The sequence below is a fragment of the Corvus moneduloides genome, chromosome 1, assembly GCF_009650955.1.
Source record: "Corvus moneduloides isolate bCorMon1 chromosome 1, bCorMon1.pri, whole genome shotgun sequence".
NCBI lineage: Eukaryota > Metazoa > Chordata > Aves > Passeriformes > Corvidae > Corvus > Corvus moneduloides.
The window spans coordinates 45,405,824-45,426,587 of NC_045476.1; the positions used below are offsets into that span (position 1 = coordinate 45,405,824).

The 20,764-nt window shown below is 36.7% G+C and overlaps 1 protein-coding gene across 1 annotated transcript; it reads left to right on the forward strand.

Annotated features, from left to right (window-relative positions):
* Window positions 1–3,487: 3,487 nt before the first annotated feature.
* EFHB (EF-hand domain family member B) lies at window positions 3,488–17,477 on the forward strand. Its single transcript, XM_032108360.1, has 13 exons — window positions 3,488–3,600; window positions 3,925–3,987; window positions 4,781–4,924; window positions 6,241–6,421; window positions 7,010–7,120; window positions 8,188–8,314; window positions 8,726–8,809; window positions 10,501–10,565; window positions 11,922–12,076; window positions 12,899–13,106; window positions 13,487–13,690; window positions 14,188–14,369; window positions 17,226–17,477. The coding sequence occupies exons 1-13, from the start codon at window positions 3,535–3,537 to the stop codon at window positions 17,388–17,390; spliced, it is 1,755 nt and encodes a 584-aa protein (XP_031964251.1). The 5' UTR covers window positions 3,488–3,534; the 3' UTR covers window positions 17,391–17,477.
* Window positions 17,478–20,764: the final 3,287 nt, after the last annotated feature.

The following is a 20,764-nucleotide window of genomic DNA, read 5'->3' on the forward strand; positions in this document are numbered from 1 at the left end:
TCAGATCCCACAGCAGCAGAGCTCTGATGCTGTGTGTATCTGTGCCGGTAGGAAGCCTGTGTTACATGCAGGAGGTTCCTGCTGCTAACTTTAACTCCCTGACTGCAACACAGAGCTACAGCACATCTCTCTTGCTTTGTGAAACGCCCAAATTGTTCACAGCTGGTTGATGCTGACAGAGAGGGACAGCAAACACCAAACGTTCACTGTGAATGTGTGAAATAGAGGCATGTGAGAATGTGGCAGTGATCAAATGACCAAGTTCCAGTTACTGTATTTTGGGCTTGACAGGTCTCTGTGAGTTCTAGTGGTGAAGACAACGTTCTTCTGTTGTAGTCTGCACAAAAAGATGTTGAAGGAAAGCTCTGACCCCACACGGATAGCCCTATTAGGAGTCATGTTTTTGTATTTTATTTCATTGTGGTTCATATATCAAATACCAAAATTGAAACTGTGCTGGGTGATATTAACAAATTTATGTTAGTGGGTCATGGTTTCACCAGGTGGCTTTCCATCTATTTTAGCATTTCTCTGCAGAGTTTAATAGTATGTTCTGCTCAGCCTTTTTGTGTTTAAATCTAAGGCTAATTGTGTACTAATAAGTGGAAGTTGACTTTAGAAGATGTGCAGAATCTCTTTATTGTGTTTGAACTTTCCAATTTATTTAAGTGTCCATCTGCTGTGACATTCTTTTTTTCTGTCTTCTATCTCTAGTTGTGGTTGGTCATATCATAAGGTATAGAAAGTGTGCAGCACACAGAAAACAGCAATTTTCTATCTGTAAATGAATTGAATAAAAAAAACATGAAAGCAACCAGGCAGTAACACCAACGTGCATCGGCATGGCTGACATAATTCAGGTATTTCACCAAATTTGGAGTGTTTTACACAGAGTTCTCTGGCCTTCAGAGACCTTAAGGCATCTACAGACTTAGTGCTTTGGCTGCGGTCTATGCCAGCACCATAGTCAGAGAGAGAACTGTGTTGCAGAACATGGTGTTTACGCTTCATAAAGAAAGTAAAATGCAGGGGTTTAGACGGTTTCCATTCCTCAGTTTTAGCCTAAACAAGACAGAAAAAGGCATTAGATTGTGGGAATTGGATGTCAGAAACTAGTGAAATGTCAAGTACTGTTGAGGAAAAAAAGTGCTGCTGTAGAATGGAAAATTTTGTTCAACTTTTTCCAAACAGCTTTCTCTAGAGATTCTACTTTTAACATAGATGACAAATTCATGCTGAAGTAAAGAAAATTTTGATCTTTTTTTTCCTAAAATTGAGTTCAATCGGTTTTTGCCAGTTCATCAGCTTATCTTTAAAATTTCAGGTCCTTCCCTCTCTACAAATATTCTTTCTGTGGCCAAAATAACTTTCAATATAACAAAGAATGGATCTGACACTGATTCCACAATGAGAAAATTATAGGAAAGAACGTATGTTGTTAGTAGGTTTTATTTATAGAGACCCACATTTCTGCAGAAGAGAAAACAACCACAGAGAGGCAAAAAAAAGAAGGCTGAGGACTTTTGCTCTACTTGTTTCTGCAATAGGCACTCTTGTTACATGTCCAAGTCCTATTTTTATGCCTTTGACACAAACCACTCCATCGGGACTGAGTGGATGCTTTCAGTTAGCAAGTGTGGCCACCTGCTGGGGAAAAAACAAGGTAAAAATAAATCAGCAAGGTACAGAATGTATAAAAATGATAATAACCTGAGCACAGGTAGAGAGCCAGCTAGAAATACAACAAACACGAGGATAAAAAATTCAAATCCCAATTTCCTATACCCTATTATTACCATCTAATTTTTACATTACTGTACTTTGCTCTTCCTCTGTATAAATAGTTCTCCTCCTGACAACTTTACTAGACAGAAATTGCACCTTACAGACAAATGGGTCACAAAGCAAGACACCACCAATCATTTTATTTATTAAACTACCAAAAAATTACTGCTTTATTTGGCAGGAACACTCTGAACTTCAAGCAACAACAAATATGACAAATATTAAAAGAACTGAACACATTAAGACTTTACAAGAGCTTCTTTAGTTCCCAAGTGGACATGGATATTCCATATTAGCGGTGTGGTGCAGCCATATCTACAGCAGAAAAACACGTACCTTCTTTTGAGAAAGGGCACCAGCATTGCCACAGCTAGATCACAGCTGATGCTATACATGATGCTTCTTGCCTGGAGAAGACCAAGCTGTGTTAGTACGTGCTGGAAGTTCATGGATCATAGCACTGACTAGTACTGTTGGTGACCTGGACAGCCGAAGCAGGTCATCAGACAGCAGTGGCTGCCTGAGCCTCTCACCTTCCATTTGTAGAAAAGGAATTTAGTTTTAATTCAGCATCATTCATTTAAAATCCTTATCAAACAAATGTTAGAGCAGAGAATAAAATTATAACACATGGTAATGTTTGATTAATTAGAGTTACAGTCTGTGTATTTATCTAAAATGGATTTTGCTGTCATGGGACTATAGAGAATGGAGCAGGATGTGATTAAACTTAGATGTTTTGCTGGGAAGAAGGGGATAGTTTGCTAAATGTCATCTGAGAATAAAAGTCTTTTTAAGAGCTGAGGGTCTGTTAAACAGCGGTGAAAGTTGTTCAGTCTTACCCACGCTGCTTTTCTGAAATAATCCACATCTGTTTCTAAAAGGCAAATACAGTGGGTTAGATATATGAAGTGTTGACTCATTTAAGACAAACAGTGACAGCACTCACGTGTTTGATAAATGGGGTAGTGCTGACAGGCTTCTCTCACCCACCTCCATGCTGTGCGTGGGTGGGAGCTGCAGTTTTCTCTAGAGGTATGCCCCAGCATACAATATTTTAATAACATGTGACAACGTTCGTGAAAGGGGCTGTATTTTTTATTACAGTAATAAAGATTGAAAGTTTGATCAGACTTTTGACCATGTAAGACCTCATTTCAACCTCAAGATTCAACCTGCCTGTCTGAAAGCTGGTAGATTTTCAACGATTTTATAATCGGTCTAAGGAATGTGCGACCTCTACAGCTGGGCCTTAATTATTTTTCTAGATCATGACATTTACAAAATAGCCCAGTGCAATCTATTTCCTGACTTTCGCCGAGGGGTGCAAGATGTAAGGGGGGTGGCGGGCGCTGAGGGCAGTGGAGGGAGCGCTGTGAGAGGCAGGATGGGGGGCGCTGGGTGAGGGGGATGGCGGAGCGCTGTGAGGGGCAGGACGGGGGGCGCTGGGTGAGGGGGATGGCGGAGCGCTGTGAGGGGCAGGACGGGGGGCGCTGGGTGAGGGGGATGGCGGAGCGCTGTGAGGGGCAGGACGGGGGGCGCTGGGTGAGGGGGATGGCGGAGCGCTGTGAGGGGCAGGACGGGGGGCGCTGGGTGAGGGGGATGGCGGAGCGCTGTGAGGGGCAGGACGGGGGGCGCTGGGTGAGGGGGATGGCGGAGCGCTGTGAGGGGCGGCAGCACCGCCCGCCTCGCACGAGCGCTCCCGGCCCCGCCGCCGCCGTTACCGAGCGAGCAGGGTAAGCGGTGGCCATGGCGAAGCAGCTGCCGCCCTGCCCCGAGGGGACGACCCTCGACGGGACTCCGGAGCAGGCCAACGTGAGCGCCTTCGCCGAAGGGGTCCCACCGATGCCGGGGAACCTCCCCTCTCTCTCCGCGCCTTTCTGGGGCGGGGTCTCGCCGAGGGAAGGGGCTGGAAGAGGAGCAGCGTGTGGGATGGGAAGGAGCGTCTCTCTGCGAGCCCCCTCTCTCCCAGAAATGGGTGTGGCTCCTTCCCACCCTCCAACCCCCACACCCCCCCGTCAAAACGGGGACACTTGGACAACATCCCGTGCATAGTGTCACATTCCAGTTTGACTAGTTGTGTGCATTATTACAGTGAGTTCCGTTATTCCTTATTTATTTTTTTATTGCATTGTTTAGGCTGGAAAGTTGCGACCCGCAGGCAACACGGTTGCGAGTTGTCTCGAAGAGGTGTTACCCAGGGTGAGTTGGTTTTGCAGAGGCTCCTGGTTTTTTCTACATCCCTTCTCTTTGGAAACTACCATTTATTTCAGTGTTGGTTTTTGTCACATAGAATTATAGAGACTAGCTGGCAGGATTGAAAAACACTTCTGGCAGTACATTTTCATTGCATGTGTTTTACGAAAGTCACCGTGCTTGCTTAGTTTGGACTAAATATGATTGTTTTACACAGTTTTTTCCTCTGGTAATACAATTAGAGTAATTATTGGGAATTATTATTACTTTTGATGCAGGTTCTTCTTTACAGGGATGCCTGCCAGAATTGTGATTCTCACTGGCCCTGCCCCATGCCCCTGAAGAGTCAGAGGCTACTGAGACACAAATGGATCCTGTAAATAGCGGGTCTCCCTTTAAATGATAATTAAAAAAACCCCAACACAGTGGTTTAAATAATTTCCAAAATTGCTACACTGATGGTGTAATTGCTGTGAATCAGGTTCAAGGTTTCTGAAATTTATAAGTGTAAAATCTAGTTTTCATCACAAACATGTGAAGTAGCTGTTACCCAAATTAAAACTGGGGAGCATTGAAACTTAGCAATGCTGGTTTGATAAAATTTAGTCTGGGTTATTTTGACCTTATGCTCACAATATCAGCATCTGCAGGAGTATATGCATGTATTACAGCCCAAATCACTCTCATATTTTGTTCTTACATCTGGAATGACACAAATATCTGCAGTACTTTTTTTTTTTTCCATTAATGTTTTGTGAATGTCTGGTGTAAACTTGTTTTTGCTTTGCCTTACATATAGCCCATTACTCCAACTGTTGTGCGAAAGTTTCGAAATACAACAGATCCAGCTCCTGGTGCTAAAATAATATTCTATGGCACAGCAAATGATCCTGACGTTGCATCGCACTTGACACATGGCATAAAGACAACCTCCAAACTCACTGAAAGAATGTGACACATTTACTTTTGCTTAAGAATGAACCTCTTACGAGTGTTCTTAATGAAAGCAACTGATTTCCTCATAGTCAGGGATAAAGGTACATAGCTGAGTGATTTATAGTGCAGCATTTCACAGCCATTATGAATTGCCTGAGTTCTGAGGTCAAATCATAGGATTTACTTAGCATTATTGAAATTGGAAGATATTTGAAGTTCAGTGACTGTTACCAGTAACATTATTTTTGTGGTGGCTACTGAATTATTAATTTCATTCCAAGATTTAAGTTAATGAACAGTCTTCTACCCATAATTTTTGCTGCTTGCTTCTTCTGGGTTACAGAGATAAAACCAGTTGAGCTCTTAGCAAAAGAGGTGTCTGAGAATGTGTTTACAATTTGGTGTAATTATTCTGTATGTTTTCTTACCTTTGGCTTGAAACTGATTTTTTTAGCTAAAAAAGTGATGGTTTAGATATGTCAGACTATTTTGCATGTGTTCTTTAGAAATTATCTTTGTAATCTGTAATCAAACAACTGAAGAGATCATTGGTAGTTTTATCACACAGTTAGTGTTCATATCTCTAAAAACAGAAGTTGTGTTAGTAAAGTGCATTTTTATGAAGTAAATAAGTCCTAGTATTAGAGGATGTTGAGTAGGACATTTATTAGGCATATCCAAAATGAAAGACAACCAGGTTTTGGTGTCCCTCCTTAGAAGTTTTTTGTTGAATGGATTGATCTGTTTAGCCTGTACTGTCTGTTGAAGACTTTGCATTACTAATTAAATATTAACTGGAGGAAGATTTGGAAGCCTCGTCAGTTTGCTAAGCATGGGTTTGGATCAATTGTACTTGCTACTACTTTTTTCAATATTTCTTCGTATAATATTCAATGAGAGTCTAGTAATAAATCTTCTCTAGTGTCCCCATTACTTTGATGGATAGCCTGAAAAATCAGATCACTTTATTTTTGGTCATACTATAATTTGAGTATAGTTTCTAATATGTGCTAAGAAAAGAAAGATTGCAGTCAGGAAATGTATATATTAACAAGTGGAAAAACTAGCATAAAAATAAAAATATCTCACAATAAGTATTTTATTTAGCTGGAAATTTAGCATAGCATTGATTAATAGTGGTCTTATCTCAAGACACAGTTTTGGTTTGCAAATTGGTGGATAAAATTATCTCAGTGTAACCATGTAAGATCTCATTAGGACACTTATAAGCAAACTTTTGTTTGTGTGGATAGTCATAGTGATGTGTGAGTGATCAAAGTTTGTTGGTTTTCCTGCCTCTGGTGTTGTTTTTGATGTCTTCAGGTAGCTTCATTGATAAGTCCAGTTGCTAAAAGTGAATTTCAAGAAAGGATGCAAGACATGAAAGAAGCAATTTACTCCAGTAATCGTGAAGCACCTTTGGGTAGATCACATGATCAGTCTTCTAAATTACCTGAGGGCTTGGATATAATTAATACTACATTTGGAATAAAAGTCTTCAAAGGTAGGAAAATGTGCCATTAAAACATATTTCCTGTAAATACAAGATAACCTGCAATTTAATATCTAGCACATGCTCCATGATTCCAGCAACTCCATTTTAACAGAAGAGTTATTATATAACAGCTACTGAAAGGCCTAAAAATTTTTCAGTTACGATGAAGAAACAAGCAACTGAGAACATATGGTATCTAGTTGGGCTTTTGGCTTTCTTCCTGATCTGTCTTTATAGCCTGGGAGAACTGTTTAGGTAGCTGTCAACTTACCTTCCTTTTCCCAACAACTCTAATAGGTCTAGTGAAAGAAACTTCCTTGACATGTGTATCTTTCTTCCATAGACTGGAGGAAATCACATCTGTGTTGCCCACGTAGCTTTCTTGCAAAAGTTCTGTACATCTGGGTTTCTGTGATTCTCTCCCTAGTCCCCTGTTACTAGATTGAATGTAGATTGACTAGAAATGTGGTGAGAAGTATCATTCTTCCACAGTATTAGCAACTTCTCAAACAAGATATTTTTTACAATTAAGAACCAACCAAGCAATACATCCACCCCCTTACCTCCCCCAACCATACATTATTTATTTTTTTTCAGATTTGTCAGCTGGAGAGGTTGTAAATCCATCAAAAACCTTTGAGGAAGTGGATAAAGAAGCGAGAGAAGGACATGATTTGTACGTTCTGTCACATGAGGATTATTATGTGGGTAAGTTCAAAGGCTGATAAGAAACCCATAAAAAGTTCCTCTATGTGTGTTCAGTGCATACTGTATGCTATTTTTTAAGATATAAACTACTAATTTTAACCACTGTATTAATACAGTATAAATTATTAAAAAAATGTGAAAAAATATGCAACTGACAGAGCATGATGTCAGTTTCTAGAACTGTCAATCACTTCATGATGGGCATTTAAAACAGTATAAGAAGTTCATGGAGGAGTTGGAAGCCTGATTTCTTTTGGGTGCTGTTCGAAAAGCAAAATATTTCCAGGAAACTAGAAACTTACAGATGCCCTGGTTGCTTACTGAGTTTGGCATTGTCTATGCCACTGAAAGCAATCTCAGATTTAAGGTCACAGACTGTGAGCCCAACCCACTCCATTACATTCTCCTCTAGTTCCTCTCTTTCACCAGGATCCAAAAAGCATTTCAGAGCAGACAGACTTTCTGATGAGGAGCTTAGCAGTAGCATAAGAATTCCATGCTGCCATACAGCCATATGAAGCCCTTATTAGAAAACATGCAGTGAATAATATTTTTGAAAGTCCTAAATATAGTTCTTTTTAAAAGGTGATTGAAAAGACCTTGAAGAAAAATGATGACATTTTTTTCTGTGACAAAAGACCATAGCAAGAGTGTATCTGAAAATGCAGCACCTCAAAAACATTTTTGCATTTTTGAAAAACAATAAATCAGATGGTATACGTTTCTGTTCAGGTATAGATATTACACAGCAATTTGTTTGCATGACCGTCACCACTTAGGCTACATTAGGTTTCATTTATTCTGTTGGCCTTGTCTTTAATCAGACATAAAAGAATATCCAACTGAAGCAGTTTTTGCTTTTTATTTTGCCTTTTATTTTCACTTTTGACAATGAGGTTGTTCCTAACTACTCAATAAACAGGGGGAATGCATTTATCTTTAATTGAACGGGTTTGTTAGTTATTTGCTGTTGTTTCTTCATTGTTTTGTCTTAAGAATGAAGATACTGGGTACATTTTTCTTCCTGAGGTGTTTTACATAGGTTGAAATGCCTACTTTTTCTGCAGGGGAGCCAATCAATAGGAAGTATAACTCACACTTCGACAAGTCTTTTGTTTATGGAATGGAAACCCCTCACTATGAAGATGGGCGAAATACAGCTAAGACCTTAAATTGGGTCTTGGACCTGGATTCGTGAGTTGCAATGAGTTAACTAGTTAATTAATGGGATGAATTATCAGGAAGAGTGGGTTGCAATGAGTTAACTAGTTAATTAATGGGATGAATTATCAGGAAGAGTGGGTCTTTGTATTGAAGGAAGCTGTACATCTCACAATCCTATCCTTAGCTGTATTGAACTGAATAGAAAATGCAAGGGGTGATTTTCAGAACAGTTTATCCAATCACTTTGACCATATAACAGCACCTGGCATGTCTTAAGCATTGTGTAAAGTCCTTTGATTTTAAGTAGCAAGATATTTTAATTACTAAGTTGAGAGAAGTTGCTGTTTTCTTTTAATATACAATAATATTTTAAAATATTATTGAAAAAATCTTGAATATTTTTAAACAAATATATGCAGGAGTTATTTTCATAATTTGTAGGAAGAGAGCACCACACCTTGTGTCAAAACGAAGTGATGATTTCAAGGAAAAATACCAGCCTCTTGTTGGAAAAGCTCTTGATCCGTAAGTAAGCAAAGATACCTTCCAAGCACAAAATTCACTCACTTTTGCCATTTCTCCAGTATCTTTTTATGTCTTTTATCTTTTTATGGATAAAAAATATAACTGAGTGCTTCCAGTGCAGCACTCATTTAACAGAAAAGGACCTTTTACCTGCCCTAATTAGGCTGGTAAGTACACAAGTTACTAGTAAGGGCTGTACTGTGTCCATGTAATGAAGTTAGATCTTACTGTTTAAGTGGTCTGTATCTGACAAGCAGTCTTTAAAAGACATTTTTTCCCCCTGTATTTTGCAGTTAGGAAGGTTTGAAAGGACTGAAACATCTCACCTAATATTTTGGGATTTGGCCATTTTGCTTACTCTGACACTATTCTTGGTCTTCTTTGTTAAATCATTTGTTATCTCAATTTTATTACTTCCTTGGAAAAGGATGTGGAACTAAATTGTGTTAATACCTAGTAGCATTTACCAATCTCATCTCTCAGCTGAATCATTATAATGACTGAGGTTTATGAAGCAATCTGGAACAGTTTTGTAACGCTTAAGAAACACCATAGAAGTCATAAGGTACAGTGGGGTGAGGATCCAGGTATGCTGCAAATGTAGGGCTCCTGAATGTATCCAAAGGCAGTTGCTCTGGATTTCTGCAAAAATGTGTCAAAAACAGCATCGTTGACTTTGGTAGCAAAAGGTGATTTTAAACTCAAGATCCCAGACTTAAGTACATGTGAGGAGTGAACGCAAATATGAGTCAGTTTCTCCTCTCCCCTTCCCTGTGTCCCAGCTTACTGTGGGACAGACCTGGAGCATGAGAACATGAGGCAGTGGGATCAGTCAGGGATGGGTTGCAGTGCAGCCTGAAACCAGCACTAATATTACAAGATAGATAAAGGCTAAACAAATCTTATTTAGTGAATTTTATGCCATCCACATCCTATGTGTGATACTAAAATTATAAAAGAAAAATATACATAGTAGTTTTTAGATTGCAGTGTTTTCATTTCTGTGTGTGGGTTTTTGTTTGGCTGGTTTGTTCTTTAGAACAAAGCATTGATTATCTTTTCAATTCTGATGGGGATTTTTGATTCAGATTACAGTTTTAATTATTTAATTATTAAAAATAAAATGAGCATTGCATCTTTTTCAAATTAAAAGAAGAATTAGTTCTTTAATGTCACAAACAGCATCTTCAATTCTGGTAAATAAAACTGATCCAAGTTTTCCACATGGATATGGGCTTGGTTGCTGGTTTTGGTAGACACAAAAATGCATGTGGAAAAGCAGAGATGTGATTCAATTTTTCCACCTTAGCCAAAAGTAGTTTATTTGAGATATTTCAGTTGGAGATTCTGTCTAAGTATTTCTATTATTTGACTACAAGGACTTTTCTCACACATTTCTATCATTTTCTTAGGAAAAAATAGTATTGAACGTTTTTCCTTCTAATGGGCATAAATGTTCAAAAAGTTAGTGTTTACTTTTGGCTGTGTTACAGTGAATATTCTAATCAGCTTTGTAAAAGGATGCTTTTCAGGAATGGTAGCTTTGAAATAAAGTCCTGATAAACAAATTTCAGGTGAACTATTTATATCATCCCTAATTATATAATCACTTTTTCTAATAGTATCAGGGGTTCTATTTTGGCTATTAATAAACTGTTTGACAACTAACAAAGAAATGTTCTTATTGACAGTATAGCAGAAACTATGAATGTTCCCCCAGACCATACATTTGGATTGATAATCCCTCCAGAGGATGGTAAGTTCAAGAGCAGAATAAAATCCTATCTTGCTGAGGAAACTATGCTGAAGTAATTGCTGTTGGTTGTGTATATAGTTTTCCTAAAATCTTAAGAGGCAAGGTACAAAAATTTATTGACAATAAATTTTTGGAATGAAAATTTGAGAGGATTTGAAGTTGCTAGTGGGAAAAAAACAAATGTCAGAAATAAAGAAGCTTTAGGTTTGGGATTATCATGATGGTGTGTTTTTTTCTTTTTTAAAGCCTTGTATCTGAATGTAACAAAATGGGAAACAGCAGAAACCCCTTATTATCATCAAAGTGACAAATTAAAATGGCTATTTAAATCAATTATGCATCTTCCCTCTCAATGATTTCTCAAGCACTTCTCTAAAAAGAGTAAAAGTAACAAGAAGTAAATAGGAATAATAAGTTCTTGAAGGTTGTGAGGAGATAGAAAACAGAGTAAAACTGTTAATTTTCATTATGACAAAATTTTGAAAGCTAGTCAACTCAAATAGTCAGTGTTGGGATTGATGATGTTTTAACATTATGTTTAACAACTAGGGAATACAGTCAATAATTGGGAAGCAAAAAAATGAAGTAGATCAAAGTTATCCAATTAATCTAGGCCAGAAAAAGCTTGTTCAAAGAGTGCATAAGCTTTTACATGTTTTTCTATGTAGTGTAATAAAGTTCATGCTATAAGGAAGAGCAGAAGAAGCTAAAGGAATTCATTATTAACAATTAGAAAATAATGCTTGTACATTGCTGTGAGAGGGGGATTAGGTGAGCTACTCATGTTTGTTACTGAACTCTGAATGAACTTGCACTCTAGAAAGTGACCTTGGCATCTTGGGGATTTGGATGAAGATTGTAGCTCAGTGTGCCAAAGTATTTAAAAATATTAATAAAGTTAGGATGCATAGAAAATGGGAACAGTAACATTAAAAAGTACATTGTCTTTCTAGAAACCAATGATATATCATTATCCAAAATACTACATTGGCTCTCATAAGTATCTGAAACATGACAGACTGGAAGTGGTAGATTAATAGTGTATGTTCTTTTTTGCTCATTTATCTGGACATTGAGTAACAACTACTGCTTTCAGAAGCTTTTGGAAGCAGTGGATAGATTTGTGAAGCTACATTAAGATGTTCCAAAATTTTTGATATTAACTGTGTGTGAGTAGAGAAATAATGATATGGACCATTTGATCTTGTAATGAAGGCTCTATCAGCTGTTCAGCAGTGCTGAAAATCAGCATCTTGAAACTGAAATTCTCCTTTCCTTAAGAATGCAAACTGGTTTTTTGTATATGTCTGTTTACTGTATATGCACAACTAATTGAGGAATTGTTCATTTTTACAGATGTTCATGGTCTTCTGCATGTCCGGGTTCCATGTGAGTTCCTCCGTGGGAAGGACAGAGAAAGAGTTATCTTGATTGCAGTTCGGCAGTGTTTGAAGAAAGCTAACTATGAGAATTTTGATCTGTTATTAGAAGCATTAAGACATTTTGATAAGGTTAGTGCTCTGAAAAAGATAAATGTAAAAGAATGTGTGACATTAGTGCCGCTGTGCTGTAGAGATACAGACATGAAGAAACATAAGCATAGCAAGGTAAATATGGATGAAGACTGTAACTGTGAAGACAACTTCATAGTTATTGTATGTTTCATCTGCTGTGATATGCTATATGGAATTAGACACAATAGTATTTGGAGCTTTTCATAGTACTATTTGCAATCTCCAGGCTAGAGGGAGCGAGAGACACACAAGCAGGAGTAATCTTAACAATTTTCGGACTTCAAAATCTGGCATTCCTTTGTAAAGGGAAAACAGTGGAAGGGATTATGTCCATATTTTTTTCCGAGCTTCACTTTTTGACTCAGTTGCCAAGCGTCAGAATTTCAGATCTTTTCTTTTTTTCTCTCTGGAGAAAAAAATTATAATTGACATTTCATATGTAACATTAATTGTAATGTATACAGAATGATTGATGTCTTACTTTTGAAGACATCTTGGCTTTTCTTCAACATTTATTATTCGATTGTTATCTTGTCACAATATCCTGTCACACCTTTACTCTCAAATCACTGTATTATTTAAGTTGAAAATTACTTTTTGACACTTTCCTATTCATATTTCTTATTTTTAAAATACTTAGGGTTTATTTTTGTACTCAGCAATGTTACTCTTCTTGAAATGGTGTGTCTGGTGCTATTTGTAGATATGTATCTATATATCTGTATAAACACGTGTTTGTGTTTCTTTTGGTGAAGTTATTTTATGATGGCTGTTAGACAATGATAGAATATAACAACTGTTTTATTTTCTTCATAATAGAATGGTGATGGAATTATACACAAGGACAACCTACGAAAGATCTTTTTTCAGCTGAATGTGAATTTAGATGATGAACTCCTGGATTCCTTATTTGACTGTTGTGATTTGGATAAGGATGGTCTAATTAATTACCGGGACTTTGCACACTTTCTGAACTGGAAAGATAAAAGGGGTGTTAAAGAGTTTGAAGAAAAAATAATTACAAAAGGTAGATGCCTTAATACTGGGAAATTGTGGGGCTGATCTTGTTCTTAGAATCGCTGTTGAAAGGATGTTGCTGTTGTAACCTAGGTGCTCCTTTAGAAGAGTAGGATTTAGAGAGTGCATTTACCTTGCTAACCACCAGCAGAGTCTCAGGTACAGATGTGTTTCAGAATCCTGTAGTTCTGTGTTGCAGAATGAAATTGTCACTGGGAAGTTTCCTTAATACTACAGATCAAGAGAAAGTAAAACATCTCCTAGAAGTGCTATCAGAAATGCAAATGAATTATGTTACCTCCTTCACAGTTCTTCAAGCAAAGTTTTTTGCCTCTTATTTTATAATGTGTTGATAATATATCTTGGCTGTACCGTAACTTTTGTATATAGGGAAAAAATTAGATGCCTATCTTCCAAAAGACACAAAGAAAGATGATGAACCACTGTTGAAGCTGGAAGATCTCATGTTAAAAGAACCAGGAAGCTCAGCAAAGATGCCAAAACCGCTTACAAGATCAACAGACTGTGTCTACACAAATTATCGAACATCATCTTCTCAGTACAGTGCTGTAGTAGGTGGTATCCCTACATCTTGTAAGTACAGTGGACTGTGCTACTCACTTCTGAGCATTATTTAGGACAAAATCAGGAGCAAAGTTTAAAAGTATTGCTACAGGTTCTACTAATGTACAATATTGAATTAATTTATCTAAGCTGAGTCTTTTAAGATAGGGGCTTGGAATTTGGAAGGGATAGTCTATTCAAAACATTGAAGTTAATCTAGATGTCTTTGAGAAATTATGCTAGTAATTTTGGGAGAACCATATCTCCTTGGAATCACCTAAAATACTTTCCGCTGGAAATACTAAGTAAGTAAGTTCTGGTACATAACGGCAAGATTCCCTGTTTTCATGCTTCGTGATGTAGCTGAAGCCAGGTTTTCTAAAAATGAGAAAAAAGACACAAGGAAGAAAATTATATAACTTGTTATTGAACCTATGTCAAGCATCACATTTCTTCTTATTTCATGCAAAATGTTTTATCCTCCCTGGCACTATCTATCCATGCTGCCTGTTGATTGATTTTCACAGGTTATCCATTGTGTGGTATTCCAACAATTCGTTCAGATATTCCTGCTCCTCGAATTCGCCGCCTCAGTGACACAACTAATTATGGTGACCAGGGCAATAGTTTTTCAATATTGTTCCCTTCTGTCTTCAGTCAAAAGGGAGTATATGAAAGAGATCTTTTAAAAAAGAGACCAAAGGCAGAGGTATAGTGAATTCCTTCAGAATATTCTTCCAAGATAATTGTTCTGCTAGCCATGTGGGAGTGGGCAGTCATATTATCAAGTAAAAAGGTTGTAAAATTCATAGTGCAGCATTACCATCTTGCTTAACATCCATTCAGCTGTCTGAAAAATATGTACTCTTCACATTCTAAATTATTCATAAAGATGGTAGATGTTGATTTTATTGAGATCCGACATATTCAAATTTCTGAGCAAGGTCTTAAGCAACATGGTTTAATAGTAAAGTTAGCCCTGCTTTGATTATGTCATTGGATGGATGATGTCCAGAGATCTCTTCCAACCTAAGTTATTCTGTGATTCCATGAGATGTCTTTAAAAGCCCCAAAATAAGATTTTTAGCTGTATAAAAATAATTTCTATCACAGAGGGATGTTTAGTGGAAAATTTTGGCAAGATCATCTCAGACAAACTTGGCAGGTTTTGCTAATGGCAAATTCAGCAAACCACTTGAAAGCACCTTTTAAGTGCTCTGCTGAGTCACAGTCGTAGATGTACAAAGGATTTGTACAGTGCTGGAGGACATTGGGAGTCACACAGCAATGCTGTGTTGTCTCATAATTCTGAAGAGGAAGATGAGATGTGAGACTCTAGGGACTTACTTGGGGACTTCCATGATTTTTCTGTCTGATATCTCTGCAGGGTGCTGCCACTCTGTTTCCTCACAGACCAGAGTTTCTCCCACATAAATACTAAAACAACTTTGCTGCTTCTTCTTCAGTATTATTTACCACTTTGTTTTTACATTTTTTATGCAATTTATAGTGAAAAAATACTAAGAGAGAGCTTCATTACTTGAAGTACAATTTATTAGACAGTTGTAATGAAATGTGAAATTCCAATCTAAAATGAGAAAAGAAGCCATGACAACCTCTTCCTCTCTACTACTCATTATATTAAATATTCAGCAGTCATGTTTGAAAGTGGATCTGGAACTCGAATATATATTTTACAGAAAAGAATGTTGCTAGTTAGTGACTGGGGGCAAAAGGTGTGGTGTCATGTTCATAAAACACCTTGTCAGAATGTTGTGTACATGAGCATTTACCACTTTATAATCTAGCTCTGAAAGCAGGAAATGTGTGTGTGCAGCATATAGCTAATGGTAAATGGCATTCCTGCTTCATTGAGAAGCCAATTACATCTGTCAAGCACTAGATAGAACTCTTTGAAGTTATAACATGTCCTGAGATGTCATACTCTGCTGTAGACTATACCAGCTATAGAGAATTCAGTGCAGAACTACCTCTGAGTCTGTTAAAGCACCCTATGTTCATGTCTGTTTGGGAATTTTATGATTATTGTTTTGATGTATAATTAATGTTTTCAAAAATTTCATAGTTAATGAAATTATTATATGATTGTATGATATTATTGTTAAATGATAGCCCGGAGTAACTTAATACTAATAGTTTTTGTATACACTGGTGAAAATGAACACAAATTCTGACTATAAAACAGTTTCATGAGGTGACTCATCATGTTACAAAAGAACAAAATAGTTCTTGGGTTTGCTGTTTTCTTCACTGAAATTCTCTCCAGTCTGTTGAATAGAAGTTATGTAACTGAGGAATAGTGTGTAATTTATATGCCGCATGATCATGTTGATCACAGCTGAGAGTGAGTTTTATCCTGCCTGCACACAATAGTCTGTGGTTTGGTCAGTGATGATTTTACAGCAGTTGATGAGTCCGGACAGAGCTCTCTCTTATAAATATGGTGAAGCCAAATTATGAGAGCATGTAGTCCTTTATTCTCCCTGCAGTGGTATCCTGTGATGGAATATTGCTTTTAGTTTAACTTCTATATTTCACTAGTTCATTGAAAACATTGGATCATTGGTTTGTTTTACTTGTGGGTAATATGATTGATATAACTGGAACAACACCTATGCTTAAAGAAGCAAAATTCAGTCTCTTTTTTCCTCCTGCAATTTCAGCTTGCATGAACTCTCATAGGTTTATTGGCTAAGATGAAGCTGAAGACTTGCTGTACTGGGGTCAGGCCTATATTTATACAAAAGACAGTTTTAAAGGAAGATGATCAACGAGGTTGATTTGACTGTGTTAAAGGTCTTTATCAATGCATGCATAAAATCTCCATAGTATAAATGTAACACACACATACACACACATATACGATACAATTGAAGATGCCAAATATTTACTGTTACTAATAGAAACACAGGGCACATCAATATTCTTCTAAAGGTACCTTTCTCTGATGAGTCAACAGGTCAGTGTAAGGAGGCATGCAACAGGAAGCAATCAAGTGAGAAAGTATGGAAAAAAATCCCTTCTGCTGAATTATTCTGGTGTAAAATTATAGCAAGGCCCAAAGTTGATGTGGGCCATTTCATTTTAGTCACTTCACCAGCTTATCTATACCAGCTGATGATCTTGTGTATAGTACTCTTGCTGTGAAATGCAGATAATAATATAATCTGATTTGTGCTGGTAACTGCAGATAGCAAAAATAGAGTGGATAAACAGAACTAGTTTTAGAGCTTTTAAAAAACATTTACTTTTCCCTGAGTCTTCTGTGTTTGATTTTTCCCGAGTGTTGAAGTAGTGCACCAACATTACTTCATTAATTACAGACAATTTTGTAAAGTTTTCATTGCAATAATATTCAGATTTACTTAAATAGGAACTTCTTTGGTTAAGGATGAAAGATGTGGTCTGTAGTTTTACTTTAAGAGTGGGAAAATATTCTGTGGCAAATAGAGATTGCTAAATATGTAAAAGCCAGATGCTGTATAGTTTAACAAAATGCTGACCAGAATTACATGAATTGTATTATTTTGTATTATTTTTGTAGATTAAACAAATTCTCCACAATACTGGCATGAATGTTGCAGATGAAAGGTTTGAAGAAATATGGAAGAAAGTGTGTACGAAACATGAGATAAAAGAGCTTTGTGATTGTGAAGAAAGTATGTGGAATATAATGAATAAGATACATGAATCACGCATAAAATTCTAGTCTCTGATTCTGCTCTTTGGGCATTGCTTTTATTTGACATCAGTCATAGTTCTGATGCTGAATAAACAATAAATATTTATATGTGTATTTATATGTGTGTTGTCTTTCTAAATAGTGGGTTCACCACATATATATAAATCTTTGTAGTTGGTAGGAACTGGTATCCGTGCTTGTAAATGTAATACAAATATTTATCTTCTATTCCATTTTGCATTTTTAATTTTTTTTCTCTTATGAGTGGAAAGACACTTTTGAAAGTACTAAAGATAAATGTTTCAGATATTCAAGACCTCTCAAAGATTATTATCATATAATGGCATTTTGCCTTTCTTCTTATGTTCCATAATTCTTGTCAACAGAGATCTGATTGTGGCAAAGTATTTGAGACGTTTAAAAGTTCATGTGAGAAAGTGCTTTACAGTAAAATAGTCAGGAAGCTACACAGCAATAGGTGTGGGATCTAAAGTGTTGTCATGAAATAGACTCCATTAAAACCAATAGGTTAAGAAGTCCAGAAATGAATGTCCATTGTGTGGCAGAGGGCTCCTATTCTTTATGCAAGCTTATGACTATTAATAGTATCCAGCTTTCATAATCAAGAAAAAAGAATGGATATTTAGAGGTGTTTATGAGAGCTCAGGCTGGGTAGTCAGAAAAGTTTGTCAGGGCTTTCAGAGGGCCAACTGTTCATCTGTGATCAATGTGGTTCCTTGGGAAGAGGGAGAGTCATTAATGGAAAACACTTGAGGATCATTATGCAAATCTCAATGAATATATATAAAGTCCAATAAGAATAAACAATGGAAAGCAAATAATATTAGAATATGCAACCGTGAGTTGGAATGTTCACTCTTCTACTACAGTACTGAACTTTGGTATAAAACAGTGGAAATTGTTCATTATGAACAATGAGAAATATTACTTCTAGACTTTCAAATTCAAAAGGAAGATCCTTGCCCAATGTAAGCTTAACATACAGGATTTCCAGAAGGATGTTACTTTGTCACCTATTGGTTCTTTAACTACCTTAAAAAGATTTGGAGAACATTGCCAGCCAAAAGTGTTACTGAGTTCTACAATGAAAGTAAAGGTTCTATTGTGTTAAATACTAGAAATTCATGAAATGCCAGCTTAAAATTTCACTATAACATACTCCTCACATGATTGTTAAGATTTCTCTTTTGCCTGTGTTCAAGGAGCTGGTCATTTTCATGTAACTGTCTTGTTCCATGAAATCCACAAACCAGACTCTTCTGTAGCGTTAGTAGTAGCTGTCTTACATCAAGTAGAAAGAATTTGCTTTCTGCTATCTCCAGGGAGCAGGTGGTGGAAATGGTGCTTGATGAAGGCAACTTGTTTCCTGCTGTGAATGAATGTTGTTCTGCACTGTTGCTGCTTTGCCTCCCCATCCTTCTGGAGCTCTCTGCATGTACTGAGAAGCATGCAAGAAGCAGACTGAATGTCCCAACTGGAGTCATGACAGAAAGATAAATGTATGGCTAATTTAAATTGAATTTATTATGTTAGGATTTTACCACCTTCAGTGAAATCCCCTAAAGCTGCTTTTCTGCTCATATTATGTGGGAGGGAAGAATCCTTTACCTTTGTTGCAGCAAACTTTCAAAAGCATTGGAAAGAATTACTTTAGAAAAAATGACATATTTTTCTTCTTCAATAGAAGATTCTAGATGAAAGATTCAAGCTCACTTCACGGAAAAATTAAAAAAACAATTACTGAGTCTGTGTGTATGTATGTATACGTATATGTATGAGATCTGTTGTGTTTGTTCAGCAACTTGAAATTCTGTGAACTATCTTTTTTTTAATCTACTGTAAGGATACTCACTTGCACTCCTCTACTTTCAGTAGAATATCTTCCTTTGTCAATGAAATGGAACTAATGTTGTTTTTGGTCAGTCTGCTAAGCGAGTTCCAAATAAAGAAGACTGATAAATCATGGTTTAGTTTTTTGTCAGTATATTTGTAACCAGAGACTAAAGATTTTCTTTCAAGTTTGGGTTTGAAATTAACCCTCTGAAGCTTTAAATTATTAATTACTGAAAAGAGCTGTAAATTCTGCTCGTCGGTGCTTGTTTTTTGTCATGATATTCATTAGGAGGCCCCTGAAAGATTTAATCACTGTGACACAGCAACTTCTCAGGAGTTCCCCAATCCTTTTGCTTCCTTTTGTTAAATGCTTTGCATACACAGAGCTTTGGTGCAGATTTTTGTGTTTCATTTCTGTTTGGCTTCCCAACATGTGAATTCAATGATGTTTTTTTGGGCTTTATAGCTGCAAGTTGTGTTCTGTTATTTTTATGGTTCCCTCAATATATTCCAAATGACAGAAAATAAAAGGTTTGCTTTCTTCTATATTTCAGTGTGATTCTAGGTATGGAGCTAATGTAACTAGGACAGCACACTACCTTGCACTAACCTGGGGGCTGCATCCAAGGCAAAGTTTTCGGGAAGAGTTGTGAAAAAACTCAAAAGGCATGTGTTTTAAGAGTAAGTGTGTAAATTTAGTGCTTGAGGCAATGTATTCTGTTAACAGTTATATTAAAAAATTGCATGTTGACTGAGATTGTGGACAAAACTAGTAAACAGCAAACTGTAGCAAAGGTAAATATTTTGTTAAAGATCGGTAAGTTCTAGACATTTTGTGTCAAATTTTCATAATGGAATTTTCCATAAAAGTAGACACTGGATAAAAGACACAACACATTCAGATACTATGTGCATTATTTCTCCATTAATCTCTGTTTCACTGTGGTGATTATTCCAAAGAATAATGTATTTAATAATGATGCGTTTTGAATTGGTTCTGTCAAATGAACAAAGTTCATTTTAGAGAGATGTATTGGTTTCCAGGAACAGAGCAACGAGATCTTCCTATATACGGAGATAGAGGCCAGGGTTTGCTGCTCCCCAAAAGCCATGACAGGGAAACTGACTTTTGATACCTAAACACACCTGTAAAAGATAAGGTTAAAGATTTGAATGTGCAAAATTACTTTTTATTCATTCTGTATTTCTGGCTCTTAATCTTTAGAATGTGAATATTAGCATATATTAGAATGTGACTATGAATGTACAGCTAGTATGACTTATTTGGCAGTGACTTGCGCTCAGTAAAGCAGGTGTTGGACTCGACTATTCTGTTATTATTACTGTTATTATTTCAGTTCTCTAATGAAAAAAATCATCTGTGCAATGACTTTTATTTGACATGCTGGAAGATCCAGCCCACTGTCTTCTATAGAAATGTATGTACAAATAAATGCAGACCTTTCCTTAATATTATTATAACATTAATGTATCTGTCTTAAAAAGATGTAGTATTTTTTTTCCTGTACATCAAGAATTACTGGTTT